This window comes from Narcine bancroftii, chromosome 2 (genome assembly GCF_036971445.1).
Source record: "Narcine bancroftii isolate sNarBan1 chromosome 2, sNarBan1.hap1, whole genome shotgun sequence".
In the NCBI taxonomy this organism is placed as follows: Eukaryota; Metazoa; Chordata; class Chondrichthyes; order Torpediniformes; family Narcinidae; genus Narcine; species Narcine bancroftii.
Window position 1 is genome coordinate 203607139 of NC_091470.1, and position 17169 is coordinate 203624307.

The window sequence follows — 17169 nt, forward strand, 5'->3', positions numbered from 1 at the left end:
TACCAGTCCACTGCTCCCACCCGCCCCCAGGAGTCTGCAACACCTCGTGGCCGCTGCCAAACACAGGCACCGCCATCTTGGGCCCACAACCCGCCATCTTGGGCCCACAACCCGTGGTCACAGGATTTTAAGTATACCACTGTCGGCTTCGCATGCCCGCCCACCCAAACTGGGTCCGGGGTTGCGGGGGGCGGGGGGGGGAGTGAAGTCTCAAGGTGGGGACGGGCGGGCATGATGTGGAGGGTGGGAAGTGAGGAAGCAAGAGGGAGATGGGGTGTCAGAGGAGAGGTAGAAGGGGAGAGACAGTGAGAGGGAGCAGAGAGAGAGTGGGGGGAGGGGAAAGAAGAAGGGAAAGGGGAGAGGGTAGGAAGGGAGAACGAATAAATAGATAAATTGTAGCAGAATCCCAGCTCCTAACTGACCCTGTGTCAGAGAAAGAGAGAGAGAGAGTGAGAGAGGGAGGAGAGAAAAAGGAGGGGAAGGAAAAAGAAGGGAGAGAGAGGGAGGGGGAGAGAGAGGGAAAGGGGAAGGGAAAAGGGAGGGAGAGGGGCAAGGGGAGAGAGGGAGAGGGCGCAGAACTGAAATCTTTTGGAAACATTGAGAGATCAGAGGCAGCTGTGACTGAGTGAAGGGGAAGGGACTTGGGGGTGGGGTGGGGGGGGTGGTAAGAATCACAGAATTTTGTATTGAAGCCTCCTCTCCTCCCTCCCTCCTCCCGGGGAGCCTAGATCTGGGGCTCTTCTCGACCAAGACGCTGGTGGAGGCGAACGGTGAGCACGCGGTCGAGGTGCGCACCCAGCTGCAGCAGCCGTCCGATGAGAACTGGGACCCGTCTGGGGGCAGCCAGACCTGGCCCTGCGAGAGCAGCCGGTCACACACCACGATCGCCAAGTACGCCCAGTACCAGGCCTCCTCCTTCCAGGAGTCCCTGCAGGTGAGGGGCCCTCTGCCGACGGCCAGAGGGGTGGGGGAGGGGATGGGGAGAGGACAGTGGGGAGCTGGAAGTGGAGGTGGGATGGCGAGGGAGCGCGGAGAGAGTTGGGAGATCCTCTGAGTGGGCGGAGGGGTGTTCGGATGGACATGTCCCCTCCCTCCCACACTGTGGATTCCCCCCCCCCTCACCCGCACACCGAGGCGGGTTAAACCCCGAACCCACACTGGGTGGGGGGGGGGGTGAGAGGGAACTGGAGAGTCCACAGGGAGGTCTCATGGGGTTATGGGGGTGGGTGCATGTTGGTTGGATGGGCCTTTGGGTGAGTGGGGGTGGTGTTGGGGTGGGTGTGCAGGTGGAGTTAAGGGTGGGAATGTCGGATTGAGGTTGTGGGATTTGGGTGGGGATGGGAGAGTGGATGGGGGGTGCGGTTGTCGTGACCCATCTGTCCGGTGCCTGCAGGAGGACAAGGAGAGCGACGAGGAGGATGCGGAAACGCCGGAGACGGAGACCCCCATGGAGACCCCTGCCCCAACTGTCCAAGGGTATGGCAGTTGGGGGGGGGAAGGGCTGGCTGCTTGGGGTGGGGGGAGAACTGCCCAGGGGAGGATCATCCCAGGGGGAGAACTGCCCAGGGGAGGAATTGTGGGTGGGGGGGACTTGCCCATGGAGGGAACCAGACCGGGGGAAGGGGGGAGCTGCTCGGGGGAAGGGGGGATCTGCCCAGAGGGAAGGGGGAGGGGGGAACTGGTTGGGGAGAGATAGGTACTGGAAGATGGGGGAGGGAGGGGGTTGAAGTAGTCATTGGGGAGGGAATTATTGTACATTCCACCATTCCACGTGGGGGGAATTGGGGATTGAGGGGGGAAGGGAGGTTATTCTCTGAGGGAGAGAGAGGATGAAATGGGGACAATGAGTCCCCCAGGGATTGGGGTAAAGGGGGACGATTCCCCTTAGAAGGGGGAGCTGGGGAGGGGTGGGGAGAGGTTCAGGCCGGAGGTCCCACTCCAGCCACTAAACGCCCCTCCCTCCCCTCTTCTCCACCCCCCCCCCCCCCCACTGCAGGGAGAATGGACAGAAGGGGCCGCTGAAAGTAATCAAGTTTGGCACTAACATCGACCTCTCAGACCCTAAGCTGTGAGTACCCTGGGGTGGGGGTGTGGGGTAGAGGGTGGGGGTGTGGGATAGAGATAGAGGGGTTGGGGGGTATTGGCCACTTGGTGGATCATAGCACTGTGGCAAGCTCCCTCCTCACCATCCCACCGGGGGCAAGCTCCTTCCGCACCGCCCCGCCGGGGGCATGCTCCCTCCGCACCGTCCCGACGGGGGGAAGCTCCCTCCGCACCGTCCCGCCGGGGGCAAGCTCCCTCCGCACCGTCCCGCCGGGGGCAAGCTCCCTCCGCACCGTCCCGCCGGGGGCAAGCTCCCTCCGCACCGTCCCGCCGGGGGCAAGCTCCCTCCGCACCGTCCCGCCGGGGGCAAGCTCCCTCCGCACCGTCCCGCCGGGGGCAAGCTCCCTCCGCACCGCCCCGCCGGGGGCATGGCTCCCTCCGCACCGTCCCGCCGGGGGCAAGCTCCCTCCGCACCGTCCCGCCGGGGGCAAGCTCCCTCCGCACCGTCCCACCGGGGGCAAGCTCCCTCCACACCATCCCGCCGGGGGAAAGCTCCCTTCACCTGAAAGCGCTGGGAATGTGGGGTCTGGAGCAGACTGTTTACAGACATCTCTCACCAACACCCCCCACCTCAACCCTCCAACTCTTGGCAGGTGGAAGCCGCAGTTGCAGGAGCTGCTGAAGCTGCCGGCATTTATGCGGGGTCTCGTCCAATGGCAACATGCTCAGCCATGTTGGGCACACGATCTATGGCATGAACACCGTGCAGCTCTACATGAAGGTGCCGGGGAGTCGGACGCCAGGTCAGTCTGCCCCTCCCCTTCCACCCAGCCAACACATCGCCCCTCCTTCCGTCCCCTCCTCTCCATCTCTCCCTGTCCGCTCCCACCGATCCCCTCCTCTCCATCCATTCCATCCCCTCACCCCATTCTCTCCCTTCATCCCCCTCCTCACCGTCCCTTCCTCTCCATCCCTCTCTGTCCACTCCCCCATCCCCTCCCTCTGGCCCCCTCCCTCCATCCCCCTCCTCTCTGACCCTTCCCCTGTCCTCCTCTCCATCTCCTCTTCATCTCCTCCTCTCCGTCCTTTCCCTCCCTCACCTCCATCTTATCCATCCCCTCTCCTGACCCCCCTTCTATCTGTCCCCTCCCTCTGGCCCCCTACCTCCATCCCCCTCCTCTCTGACCCTTCCCATGTCCTCACCATCCCTTCTGTCTCCTCTCCATCTCCTCCTCCTCATCCCTTCCCCTCCCTCACCTCCATCTGATCCATCCCCTCTCCTAACCCCCTTTTATCCGTCCCCTCCCTCTGTCCCTTCCTGATTGTCCCCTCTCCTCACTGTTCCCTCCCCCCGACCCCACCTTTCCATCCCTCTCCTTACCGTCCCCTCCCCTCCCCCCGGACACCCTCCTATACATCCCCTCCTCTCCACCCCCCACCTCACTATCTCCTCCCTCCAATCCTCCCCTCCATCCCCTGCCCTCCTTTTCTCTCCCCTCCGTCCTCTTCGCTCCAACCCAACCGTACCCATCAACACCACCTCTGTGACCTCTCAGTGACTCCCATGGTGACCTAATTGATCATTTGGTGATCAACAGTGACCCCTTGGACAACCTGTTGACCTTCCCCTCTCCCTCTGTGACCCTTCAGTGATCCAGTGATGGACCCTTATTGACCCTTGGTGACGCCAGAGACCACTCACTGACCCCACGGTGATCCGCAGTGACCCTGCCTTGACCCCTGCTGACCCTGTCCCCTCGTCCACCGCAGGTCACCAGGAGAACAACAACTTCTGCTCGGTGAACATCAACACGGCCCCGGCGAGTGCGAGTGGTTTGCTGTACCCGAGGCCTACTGGCAGCAGATCAGCGAGTTCTGCGACAGGTCGGTCCGCACCCACCCACCCTCTTCCCCCTCCCCCATTTCCTCCCCATCCCAACCCCATCCCCCCTCCCACACCTCCCCCTTCCCCTCCCCCCATCTCCCCTCCCTCTCTCCAACTCCCCATCTCCCCTCCCTCCTTCCACCCCAACTACCCTCCCTCCTTCCACCCCAACTACCCTCCCCCATCCCCTCTCCCCACCTCCTCCAATCCTCTCTTATCCCTGCCCACTCCCCAGGGTCTATGTTTCCCTTCCTCCCTCCTACTCCTTCCCCCATCAACCCTCCCCCTCCCTGACCCTCCCCATCCCCTCCACTTCTCCTACCCCTCCCCTCCTCCACACCCTACCCTCCCCTCCACTCCACTCCCCTGACCTCTCCTCTCACCTTCCCTGACCATTCCTCTCTCCCATCTCCTCTATATCCATCTCCCCCCTCTCCTTCTCCTCCCATCCCTTCAACCACTTCAACCCCCACCCTTTCTCCCCACCCCTTCCTCCTTCATCCTCCCATCCACACCCACACCCTCCCTCTCCTCCACCCTCTCCACACACACAGACACACAAACGCACACAAGCACAAAAACGTACACGGGCACACAAACGCACCCGCCCGCGCCCGCCCACGTCCGCACCCTCCCATGCCCACGCCCGCACCAGTCCACACCCACACCCACCCACACCCGCACACGCCCGCACCTGCCCCCGCCCGCATCCGCCCACACCCGCACCCTCCCACACCTGGACACGGAGATCGAACCATGTCTGTACCTCCCCACCACTGCAGCCATCAGTAACCTGGATATCCATGGAGGGTAACGTTCCTGCTCACACCCCTCCCCACAGGCATAATGTGGACTACCTGACGGGGTCTTGGTGGCCGGTGTTGGAGGACCTGTACGCGGCCAAAATCCCGGTGTACCGCTTCATCCAGCGGCCCGGAGACCTGGTGTGGATCAATGCCGGCACCGTGCACTGGGTGCAGGCCACGGGCTGGTGTAACAACATCGCCTGGAATGTGGGGCCGCTCACCGGTGAGTGGCGTGTGGGGAGGGAGGGGTGTGGAACCCGCTGGGGGGAGGGCTAGAGGTTGCGGGAGGAGGGGCAGGGAAACCACCGGGGAGGGGGCAGGGAGGGGGAAAGGGGCAGGTCTCCAGATTGGGGTTGAGTGGACTGCCTTTGTCACTTGACCCCAGTGAATGGGATGGTTGACCCCAGCACGGGTGGAACGATGACCAGTGACCCTGACCCTTGCCCCTGCAGCCTACCAGTACCAGTTGGCGCTGGAGCGATACGAGTGGAACAAGGTGAAGAAGGTGAAGTCCATCGTGCCGATGATCCACGTCAGCTGGAATGCCGCCCGCACAGTCAAGGTCACCGACCCCGAGCTGCACCGGATGATCAAGTGAGGACCCCCGGCCAAGCCCTCAAGCTCACCTCCCCCACCACTCCACCCCTGCCTAGTTCATCGGCCTCAGCCCCCCAAAGGCCCACAGCCTAGCTGACAGGCCTCACTGCTTCCCCTCCCCAGGCCTAGTTCACAGCCCTCACCTCCCCACAGGCCCTGGGCATAGCACTCAGGCCTCACCTTCACCCCCCCCCAACCTCTCCCAGCCTTCCACCCTGGCCTAGCCCCCACAAGCCTAGCTCTCAGCCCTTGCCTCCCTGTGGCCCCACGGCCTTGACTGCTTGCCTGAACTATTTCTCCCCTCCCCCCTCCAACACTGGCCTTCAGGCCTTGCCTTCCCACCCCAGCCTAGCCCCCAGGCCTCCTCCTCAGGCCCTACATCCCCAGTCCCCTCCTCCCCCAGATGCCCTCCACCAGGGCCCCTCCTCCCTTCCCCCCAGGGCCTCTCTCCCAAGGCACCTCCTAATGCAGGCCTCTCCTCACCCAGGCCCCTCCTCCAGGCTCCAACCCCTTGGCCACTCCACCCCTAGGTCACACACCCCAGGCACTACCACCCCCAGGGCCCTCCTATCCCCAGGTCCCATTCCCCCATGTCCCTCATCGCCCAGGCCCTACCTCCCTCCAGGCCCCTCCCTAGGTTCCTACCCCCCCCCCCCCCAGGCCTCTTCCCAGGCCTCTCCTCCTCTAACTCAATTGCCCTTTAACCCCCCCAGCACTTTCCTTGTTCACTCCTGGCCCGCTCCCCCACACCCCCCCCCCGCCTGACCTCTGCCCTCTGCCCCAGGTACTGCCTCCTGACATCGCTGAAGCAATGCCAACTCCTGCGGGACGCTCTGATCAGCAGCGGCAAGAAGATCGTGTTCCAGAGCCGGGTGAAGGAGGAGCCGGCCTATTACTGCAACGAGTGCGAGGTAGAGACCCTCCCAGCACTTGCCTTTAAAAATATTTCTATATTACTTTCAATCACAGCAAATATGTCCAGTACAACTTTGAAATGTGTTGCGGGAAAAACCCCTGCAAGTGTTATCATTATTAAATTACTCCACCCCCTCCCAATTCCAAGTATATGTGTGTGTGTGTGTGTGTGTGTGTGTGTGTGTGTCTGTCTGTGTGTGTGTCTGTCTGTGTGTGTGTCTGTCTGTGTGTGTGTCTGTCTGTGTGTGTGTGTGAGAGTGTGCGGGTGCATATATATGTGTCTGTCTCTGTATGTATATGCGTGTGTGTGTGTAGTGCGTGTGTGTGTGTGCCTATGTGTGTGTGTGTGCTCTGTGCGCCACTTTAATCTGCACTAAGTCATGGGTTTTGGACGGCAGGGCATTTAACGGCACAATCAAGGAAGGGTTGCTGCTCCACGGGCCGGTCCAGAAAAAAAGATGCAGGAATTCGGAGTCAATTCCTGCCCCACGATTTATCCTTCCGCTTGACTGCCCGTCCAGCCCCCGGGACCGTGGCACTCAGGGAGTTGCAGTCTAAAACGGCCTCCAGTGTGAATGACTACACAGGCAGCAATTACATTAATTTTTTCCCTGCGACTTTCCCGACGTTGCAGTCGAGAAAACCATAAGTAGTGACATCCACAAAAGGGAGTTAATCAGGGACCACAAATGAAGTGACAGACCATGAAAGATTCGAATCCTGCTCCCTCTCTCTTGATCTTGACTAACAAGGGCCATTCTTCAATCAAGCAGATTGTTACAAATAAGAGATGTGGAACGTTAGTGAGAAAGTTGTAAATCAAAACGTAAATCAAGAATATTCGTCATGGGAACTTGCAGAAATCAGGGATCTGAGATTGAGCAAAATGTCTAACCTGACCCTCACTCCCATGGCTGGTGGAGGGTGTTGGGGGGGAGGAGGAGGGGTGAGGCGGTCCTACATCAGGGACGATAACCCTCCCCTTCCCATGGGTCTGGGGCAATAATGGGATGCAGAGTTGGGCGGAGAGGCGGCAGATGGCGATGCGTTTCGGAAGTCAAACCACAGTCAGTTACCTCACAGCGTGGAGGAACAGACGGACCTTGGCGCCCAAAACAATAGAACCACAGAACATTCCAGCACAGAAAGAGGCCCCTTCAGCCCCCCTTAGTCTGTGCTGAACAATTTTATTTTGCATAGTCTCACTGACCTGCACCCAGTCCATATCCTTCCATGGCCCTCTTGTCTACGTACCTGTCCAAATTCTTCTTAAATGTTAAAATCGAGCCCACATTCACCACTACTGCTCATTCCACACTCCCACCGCTCTCTGGGTGAAGAAGTTCCCCCTAAACGTTTCCCCTTTTACCCTTAACCCATGTCCTCTGGTTTCAATCTCACCCACCCCTCAGTGGGAAAAGCCGACCTACATTTACTCTGTCCATCCCCATCATCATTTTAGATCTCCCCAGGCCCTTTCCCCCAGTCCCCTCCTCCCCACCAGTTCCCTTCTCCCCTCTGTCCTCTCCCCCCCGCACCCAGGCCTCCAGCAGAAGGTGTGTTCTCCAGGACGTTCCTGGGAGTGGGGGTTCAGTTGGAAGGGGAGGCGAGGGCTATGACTCTGAAGTCCTGAGGGGCACGGATGGAGTAGACGGTGATGGTCTTCTCCAGATGGTTGGGGGGAGGGGAGGCTTTTGACAACACGGAGCTTCATTCCCTCACGGTCAGGGGAAGGGTGCGTGGAACCAGTGGCCAGGGGAAGGGGGCCGAGGGTTGGGGGGGTGCCCGGTCCGTAGAGGTGGGAGGGGTGCCCGGTCCGTAGAGGTGGGAGGGGTCAGCGCAGGTGGCGGGTTTGGTGGGGCTGAATGGCCTGTGTAACTTCTGCATGAGGTGTGAGGGGTGGGGCAAGGGGGATTTGTGAGTGGAACTCCACACAAGGACCGGCGGTGGTGGGGGAAGAGCAGAGGCACTACCAGCCACGATAGGGTGAGGTGGCGGGGGGGTTTCAGGGCGGGGTTGGGGGGATGAGGATCGATGGGTCCTCCTCTCCCGCAGAGATTGATCAGTTGTCGTCCCCCTCCCCTTTCCTCCCTCCCTTCTTCTATCCCTCGACCACCCTTCCTCCCTCCCCTTCTTCACCTCTCTCCCCTTATCTCCCCTTCTCTCTCCCTCCCCCCTCTCTCCCTCAACCCGCCCTTACTCTGTCCCTCCCGTTCCTCCCTCCCTTTCCTTCTTCCCCTCTTTTCTTCAATCCCCCTTCCTCCCCTCCCTCTCCATCTCCCTTCCTCCTCCCCTCCTCTCCCTCAACCCCCCTTACTCCCTCTCCCTGGACTGCCCCCCTTCCTCCCCCACCCCTACCCCTCCCCCACCCCTACCCCTCCCCCGCAGCTGGAGGTCTTCAACCTGCTGTTTGTGACGAGCGGTAGCAGTCACCGCAAGTCGTACACGGTTCACTGTGAGGAGTGCGCCCGCCAGCGAAGCCCCCTGCTACTCAACATCGTCATCCTCGAGCAATATCGCATGGACGACCTGGTGCAGGTGTACGATCACTTCACGCTGGTGAGTGGGGTGGAAGGGCTCGGCGCCCGCTCCGCCAAGGACCAACGAGGCTCACGTCTCCCCCTCCGGACCACCATGCTCTCACCCCCTCTCCCTGACGATCACTTCCAGCCTGGCCTCCCCCCTCCGGACCACCCTGCTCTCACCCCCTCTTCCCCTCGCCCTTTCTCCCCGACAACCCTCCTCCTGCAACCCTCAACTTTCCCGGTCGTTCCAGAATTCTTCTCCCAGTGATCCAATCCCTTCCTCCCTGGCGGAGAGTTCAGGAAGTTCACTCCCCCTCCCCTTCCCCGTTAGGAGAAGGTGCAACACCCCTCTGACTGGCCCCAAGTCTTGCGTCTGCGTCTCCTCCTTCCAGGTTCAGTGGAAAAATCTTAGCTCCAAACCCGCCCTGACCCCTTGACTGACACCACCTGACTGTGTGCGCACAACCAGGTTGTGCACCACAGCTCACACACAGTACACAGCACATAACAACCACATTTGGGGCAGCGCAGTTAGCGCGACACTGTTACAGTGTCAGTGACCGGGGCTTGAAACCCGTGCTGTCTGTAAGGAGTTTGCACGTTCTCCCTGTGTCCGCATGTGTTTTCCCTGGGGGGTACTCCAGTTTCCTCCCACCATTCGAAATGTACTGGGGTGGGTTGTAGGTTAATGGGGTGTAAATTGGACAGCACAGACTCGGCCGAAATGGTCTGTTACCACGCTGAAGGTCAGTGGTTCTCAACCTTTCTCTTTCCACTCACACCCCACTTTAAGTCATCCCTGTGCCATTGGGGCTCTGTGATTAGTCAGGAGTTGGGATCTGGGTGGAAGAATTGTTTTAATCATTCCCTCATTTGCTTGTTATGTGCACGGTCTCAGAACTCCAAAGAAAATGGGCCAATGACAATTTTTCTCAAGCAAAATATTTCAGTCACAATTGGGTCTAGAGCAGTGATTCTCAACCTTCCCTTCCCACCCACATTTCTACTAGTGAGTGGAAAGAGAAAGAGAAAGGTTGAGAACCACTGATCTAAATACATAAGGATATTTTAAATTTAAATTTAGACCTACAACCTTCCGGCCCATGAGCCCAATGACATCCAATTGACCTACACCCTGGTATGTTTCGGAGGGTGGGAGGAAACTGTAGTCCCAGGGAAAACCCATGAAGGCACAAGGAGAATGTACAAACTCTTCACAGACAGTGCGGGGATTCGAACCCCAGTCCCGATCGCTGCCGCTGTAAAGGTGTTGCACTAACTGCAATGCCAACCATGTTGTATCTATAAATATTTGGGGATGATTTGCTCGGATACAGGATTTTGCAGCCTGCGGGAAGAAGCTATTCCCCAGCCTTGATGCTCCCGTACCCACTTCCTGATGGCACTGGATGGAGAGGGTCCTTAATAATTCTCTGAGCCTTATTTAAGCAACGGTCCCAGTTAAAATCGTCAGTAGAAGAGAGGGAGACCCCAGCAATCTTGGCCGTTTTGATGATCCTCTGGTCCTATGCTTTGCGGCCACCGTCCCACCCATGGTGACACGGCCGGACGGGATTCACTGCCGTGAACCTTGCCGTCCTCGACCTCCTGAGGACATGTAGATGCTGCTGCCGCTCCCTGACAAGGTGTGGTGGGTCCAGGACATGTTGTCTGTTACACGAGCACATCTTGTATACTTCAAAAAGATCACCCCTCACGTCCACTTCAAACAGGACAGATCCAACCTCGGCTGGTCACGTAAGGACAACGGTTTCACCTCCAGAATACCCTTGTGGCTGCCACACTAACCGTTCTGGATATGGGGACCAGACCCGGATCGGAATCGGGTTCATCGTCATGAACATGTCACAATGATGAGGCACTCTACGAGGAAGAGGTGGAAAATCTCGTGGTACGGACCAAGAGTAATAACCCAAGTCTCAACATGGACCAGACGAGGGAGATGATGGTGGACGTTAGGGGGGACCAGGAATGACCACCCTCCGCTACACATCAACAACCCTGTAGTGGAGAGAGTGGAGACTCCAAATTCCTTGGAGTTCACTAAACACTCGACATCTCCTCACTTGTCAGGAAGGCGCAACAGTGACTGCACTGCCTGAGAAGAGGGCAAGGCTACCGGCCACCATCATGTCAACCTTCTACAAGGAGCTCTAAGGAGAGTGTCCTGGCCGGGGCTTCATCACAGTGTGGGTCTGGCTGCCGCAGAGAAATGGATCGGAGGTCAATGCACTGGAGTGGCAGAGAGGATCACTGGGATCTCCCTCCCCCTCCATCGATGTGATCGACTGGGATCATTGTCTAAGGAAGGCATGCAAAATCATCGAGGGTCTCTTCCACCCCCGTACACGTCATCATTCAGCTGCTCCCATCGGGGAAGAGATCCAGGAGGATCTGAGTCAGCACCACCAGGCCAAGGAACAGCTTCTTCCCATGGGCAGTGAGAACGCTGAACTGGTCACACTAGCCATCCAAGACACTAATTTGTACAAAACAATATCTATTAATTTATTGGTGCAGGTGAAATACTTGTCCTGCATTTGTATGGTTTGTCTACCTGGTTGTGTGTCTGTGTGTTTTGCACTGAGGACTGGAGAACGCTGTTTCATCAGGTTGTACTTGTACAATCGGATGACAATAAACTTGACCTGACATCACAGGTGCAAAATTACTGTAAATTACAATTCCAAAAATACAATATTTAAAAATAAACGACTAGTGCGAAAAAGAGAACGTGGTTTATTGTCCGTTCAGAAATCTGATGGTGAAGGGGAAGTAAAATACCCCCAGAGGATCGTTAACTCGACCTGTGACATCACAGGGGCCAGTCTTCACTCTATCAAGGACCTCGACATGAGACGGTGACTTTAAAAAGCAACTTCTATGCTCAAACACTCCACCACCACCCAGGCCAGGCCCTCTTCACCCTGCTACCATCAGGGACAAGGTCCAGGAGCCTGAAGACGAGCCCAAGGATGGCTTCTCCCCTGTGACCATCAGATTCCCGAATGAACCATGAACCACCCCAGTGAACCCGAACGTCATGTTGTCGTAAAACCACACGGGGTAAAGGCTGAAGAAACTCGACTGGTCTCGCAGCGTCCACGGGAGAAGAATCAGATCACTGGCATTTCGGGGATGAGCCTTTTGTCGAGGAATGAGCAAAGCTTACACCTTGAGGGAAGGCTTAGGCCCGAAACATCGGTGATCTGTCTTTGTCTCCCACGGATGCTGCGAGACTGGCCGAGATCCTCCAGCCTTTATCATGTGGTTTTATTTAATTGAAAACCACTTTCACGGCCTTGACTGGCTTTTTCATGCATTATTTTTATTTCGTATGGTGGTTTATATCAACGTTTGTGACGCTGCCACTAAACATCGAATTTTGTGACACATTCATGACAATAAATTGTGATCAAAAGGACTGGGTGCTTGCAGGACTGATAGGTGCCCCTTGGTGACGCAGTGCTGCTCCGCTCAGGTGAGCGGTGGTACTGCAGGTGGGAGGGAGCTCTAGCTGAGTGCTGCTCCTCTCAGGTGAGCGGTGGTACTGCAGGTGGGAGGGACCCGGTGGCTCCGTGCTGCCCCTCTCAGGTGAGCGGTGGTACTGTAGGTGGAGGGAGTCTTGGCTCATTGCTGCTCCTCTCAGGTGTGCTGTGGTACTGCAAGTGGGAGGGACCCGGTGGCTCCGTGCTGCCCCTCTCAGGTGAGCGGTGGTACCGCAGGTGGGAGGGAGCCCTATCTCAGTGCTGTTCCTCTTAGGTGGACAGCGGTACTACATGTGGAGAGGGCCAGAGGCAGCAGCATTGCCCCTATCAGGTGAGGCGGAGGTACTGCAGCCAGTGAGAGGGGAGCTGGGGAGGGATGGAAGGGGCTGCCAGGAGGGTTGGGGTCATCAGTCAAGGATCTTAACCCCCCCCCTCTGTTCTTCCTCCGCAGACACCTCAGCCAGCATCATCCAGATGACAAGCTCTTCAAAAGCCATACCAAATGCTTCTCTCTGTCCGAGCGCCCCCACCGCCGGTCCGACCAGTGGCCAGAGTCGCCCATTCACCATGCCCATTATTTTTCCTTCTTTGTTTCGCATCAGCCAATTAGCTATGTGTCTTTACTCAACCTTTTCATCAGCAGCTGCGTGAGGTGGGAAAACAAGATGGCCACCCATGGAGATGTGGTCAAGATGGCCACCTGCGGATACACGGTAAGATGGCTGGCTGCGGGTACACAGTCAAGATGGCCGCCCACAGCACGCAGTCAAGATGGCTTCCCTGCAGTACACAGTCAAGATGGCTGTCCCGCAGTTACATTGTCAAGATGACCACCCAGCGATATGCAGACAAGATGCTTCCCCCTCCTAGGACACAAGGTCAGGATGGCCACTCCACGGGTATGAAGACAAAATGGCCACCCCGTGGGAACAAGGTCAAAATGGCCACCCCCTCCCAGGACCCAAGGTTAAGATGGCTGCCCCATGGGTACCAGGTAAAAATGGCCACCCGGCGGGTACTCGTGGGTATCAGGTCCACTTGGCCGCCCTATGGGTGCAAAGACAAGATGGCTGGCCCCTCCAGGACACAAGGTAAAAATGGCCATCCCGTCGATACAGTCAAGATGGCTGCCCCGCAGGTACATAAACAAAATGGCCATCCCCTCCCTCCAAGCCATAGTCACTGAGGCGACCCATTGACAGTTTACGTTCTCGAACCTCTGTCACATGACTTGATGCTGCAGCAAATACCACTTTGGCCTTCGAAGATGGGACGAGGAAGAGAGAGAAAAAAGGATTTTAAAAATAAACTTTTTTATTGAAGAAAAGAAGCATTAAGAAGTGGTTTTGGATTGTTAAATACGGGTTATAGCAAGAGTTATTTTTGTCTTTGCTTCTTGTTTGAGGTTTATGTATTGTGTCACTTTAATTTAGACACACACCAGCCCCCAGTGAAGCCCCTTTTCATATAAATTATCAATCACATCATCCCCACCATCTGCATCCATTGTTTTTAAAAAGAAAATTTCTAATGTACAGTCTTTGGTTTTATTTATGAAATTCTCTATTTATTCACTCTTAATGGTTTTCTCTGGAGGTTTCACATTTTTAAAAAATGATTAAGTTTCATGAAACGAAACACTTTCGACTCCGAGTTTCTTCACCCCTCTGCACATTTCCTGTTCATCTTACCACTCCTTCCTTCACTTGCTCCTCCATGCCCTTCTCCCCTCCTTTCCTCTCCCACTACCTTCCTCTTCCTCTTTCCCCTCTCCCTTTTCCTCTCCACCATCCTCCCCACCTCTCGCTCCAGTTCCTTGCATTACTGCCCCTTCCCTCTCTCTCTCTCCCGTCTTCGCTCCTCCTCTCCCCCACCCCACTGCAGGGTCCTCTAGAACTGGATGAAATCAGGCCTGTTTTATTTTCTTGCAGAGTGTGACATTATTTTCATTGTAATTGAAGTTACGCTCGCGATCCTTCCAAAATGCGAGGTCACATTTTACGGCAATGTTGAAAATTCACTATTTTTTTGTTGGATTTTATGACAAGGGTATGTTTTGGAGTTTACTGCACTGTTAAGAGAAACTGAGCCAGAATTGTCTTAACTTTGTGAAATTGTCTGATCTACACAATAAAAGCTTTTGATAAACTTTCCTCCATGTCCTTGGTGCCCTGGGTCTGGATCCGCACACGAGGGGCAGGTTCCATCCGCAGGACCAGGAAGGAGTGATGAGGCTTGCCGTCATAACACAGAAATAGACTGTTCAGCCCATCGAGTCTGCCCCACCATTCAATCATGAGCTGATCCATTCTCCCCTCTGCCCGGCCTTCTCCCCTCTGCCCGGCCTTCTCCCCTCTGCCCGGCCTTCTCCCCATAACCTTTGGTGCCCGAGCTAATCAAGAACCTGTAGCAGCGTCCACACTGCTAACTGAAGGATTGCACAACCAGATGGGTTGAGTTCAGTGAGCAAAAACTGATTTATTGCAGGTTGCCTGGCTGGTCTTATACTCCCAGCCCGGACCTGGCTGAGAACCGTGTTGGGGTACCCCGACGTCACCGGGGCGTCACGTGGGTCCCCAAGCACGGGCTTCTGAGCACAGTGCCGAGGTTGGGAGGAAAACCCCGATGGCACCATTTTGGCCAGCTGCCAAAAGTGGGGCCAATTCACCTGCCTAATGGCATACCGCCACACAGCTCCCCACCCCCCAGAACCGGCACCAATGTCCTTTTTTGCCAGGCGGCCTCGCTTCTTAGATTGGGCCACAACTGGTTTTGTGGGGTCGAGGTGGGCTGGTTTTAACCTGTCTACCGTAAACAGTTCCCTCTTACTACCGATGTCCAGTGTGAAAGTGGATGCTGAACACTGGACAACTTTGTACGGCCCTTCATATGGTCTTTGTAGAGGTGCTGTGGACGGGCCCCGTCTGATAAAAATGTACTCTGCAGAGTACAGCTCGCTGGGGAAATAAGAGGCCCATGTGTCGAGTCTGGGCAGCAGTGGGGGTGTGAAGGAGTCCAACTGGGCCCGGAGCCGGGGAAGTAGACCATGCGGTGACTGCTGGAGGTTGTGAGGTGCATTGACGAACTCACCTGGTAGGGCTAGCGGTGCACCATAGACCAGCTCAGCTGATGACGCCTGTAGGTCTTCTTTGGGTGTTGAGCGGATGCCCAGGAGCACCCAAGGCAGTTCGTCCACCCAGTCGGGACCAGTGAGGTGGGCCATAAGTGCCGACTTAAGGTGGCAGAGCAAGCGCTTGACTGGCCTATTGGCCTGTGATAGACCATGGTGTGACATAGCTCAATCCCCAGCCTGTTGGCAAGCTCTGCCCAGAGGTGAACTGGGCGCCCCGATCACTGGTGAGGTGGTTCGGGACGCCGAACCGGGCAACCCAACTGTTCAAAAGCGCTCGGGAGCAGGAGTCCATGGAGGCATCTGGTATTGGGATTGCCTCAGGCCAACGAGTGGTGCGTCTACCACGGTTACCTCGGGAAACGAGTAAGGGTCTGACAATGTCCACATGTATCTGGCTGAACTGTTCCCGGATGTGTTTGAAATGTTGAACGGGCGCTCTGGTGTGCTTGTGTACCTTGGAAAGCTGGCAATGGGTGCAGGTTCTGGCCCAGTCTGCAATCTGCTTCCGAAGCCCGTGCCAGACGAAATGTTCTGCCACCATACTGTGAGAAACAGAAGTACCTTCACAGATTTCGCTCGAGACAAAAATTGAGAACAAAGAACATTTATTGTACAACAATGCAAACTTCCCCTTACCCTGGGAATACACACACATACTGGGGCTCACCCAACTTTTATACAGTTCATTTCATAGAGGTACCCTCCCCCACTAACATTCTTCTGCCTCCTGGATTGGTTTGGCATTTGGTAATTCTGTCTGCCTACGTGCAGTAAACTTGAAAGACCATGGGGTATCCTGTCTGGGTCCCATCATGTCATTGTCCTTACTCATGAATCTACCTTTGTCCTTATTCACACATCTCAACCCCCAGGACATACCTATAAGAACTTGCTAATTCTGTCTATCACTATAAGACCCGGATTCTATTGCGTAACCCTTTCCTCACACTCATCGGAATTCATTACTTAGCATTCATACCAGTTTTACTTCCTATATTCTATTATCTCTCACAATCCACACTTTTTTAGCTACGCTTAGTAAATTCTCAACTGGAAGCTTGGTCTTTTTCCCACCGAGTCAGCAAACGAACTGCAATCTCAGCATCATCAGACGGAGTTTGGGAAACATACATCCTTTGGGTTGTAGTGATCTGACGAAGGGTCCGTTGAATTAAACACTGCACACAAGTCATTAGGCAGGGAAGTATCATGATGGCTAAAATAACGAGTCCAACTGCTATAAGGGCTGTGTGTATCCACCTCCAGTCACCAGTAAAAAGTTCAACTGCCTGACCATTGTGACCATTGAAATCAATCGATCTTCCACAAACGCCGCCCTCAGCACCCAACAAGTAATCGAGAGCCAGGCGGTTTTGATAAGCTATAGCTCGTATCTGTCGTTGTTCTTCAGCCAATAAATCCAAGGCCGTCGCTGTCTGTTTGGTGATAATCTCCAAAACTGCCTGGAGTCTGATTAAATGGTTTAAATGCCAAACAGCTGTGGTATTCTGGAGCAGCTTGAGCTGTTTAGAACCAGAATCCCCGTTATAGTGATGGCCTTTAGCCTTCCGAATATTCGTGACCCAAAGGATGATTTACAAGATGCCAAGTTGGGGGGGGTGGGGGTGGGGCATTTATTGTTACCTAATCTGTGAGTAGCAGCTTGTCTGCGAGCATTAGCAAATATACCCCCTTTATCCCTACTCCAGGTATAGCCCTGACTAATGTTCTCCCTATCATTTTCCCACCATCTTCT

General features: G+C 56.0%; 1 protein-coding gene across 1 annotated transcript; it reads left to right on the forward strand.

The window, feature by feature from the left end:
- The first annotated feature begins 231 nt into the window (after positions 1 to 231).
- Positions 232 to 14433, forward strand: LOC138753066 (lysine-specific demethylase 6B-like). Its single transcript, XM_069915659.1, has 11 exons — positions 232 to 250; positions 693 to 934; positions 1394 to 1476; positions 1997 to 2068; positions 2697 to 2846; positions 3814 to 3927; positions 4770 to 4957; positions 5187 to 5328; positions 6116 to 6242; positions 8635 to 8805; positions 12924 to 14433. The coding sequence occupies exons 1-11, from the start codon at positions 232 to 234 to the stop codon at positions 13464 to 13466; spliced, it is 1851 nt and encodes a 616-aa protein (XP_069771760.1). The 3' UTR covers positions 13467 to 14433.
- The last annotated feature ends 2736 nt before the right edge of the window (positions 14434 to 17169 follow it).

Bases quoted from the DNA above. Each gene is read 5' to 3' on its own strand.
- LOC138753066 (XM_069915659.1), top strand. The intron at 1,477-1,996 runs GTATGGCAGTTG...CCCCCACTGCAG, and splicing joins CCTGCCCCAACTGTCCAAGG to GGAGAATGGACAGAAGGGGC. The intron at 2,069-2,696 runs GTGAGTACCCTG...AACTCTTGGCAG, and splicing joins GACCTCTCAGACCCTAAGCT to GTGGAAGCCGCAGTTGCAGG.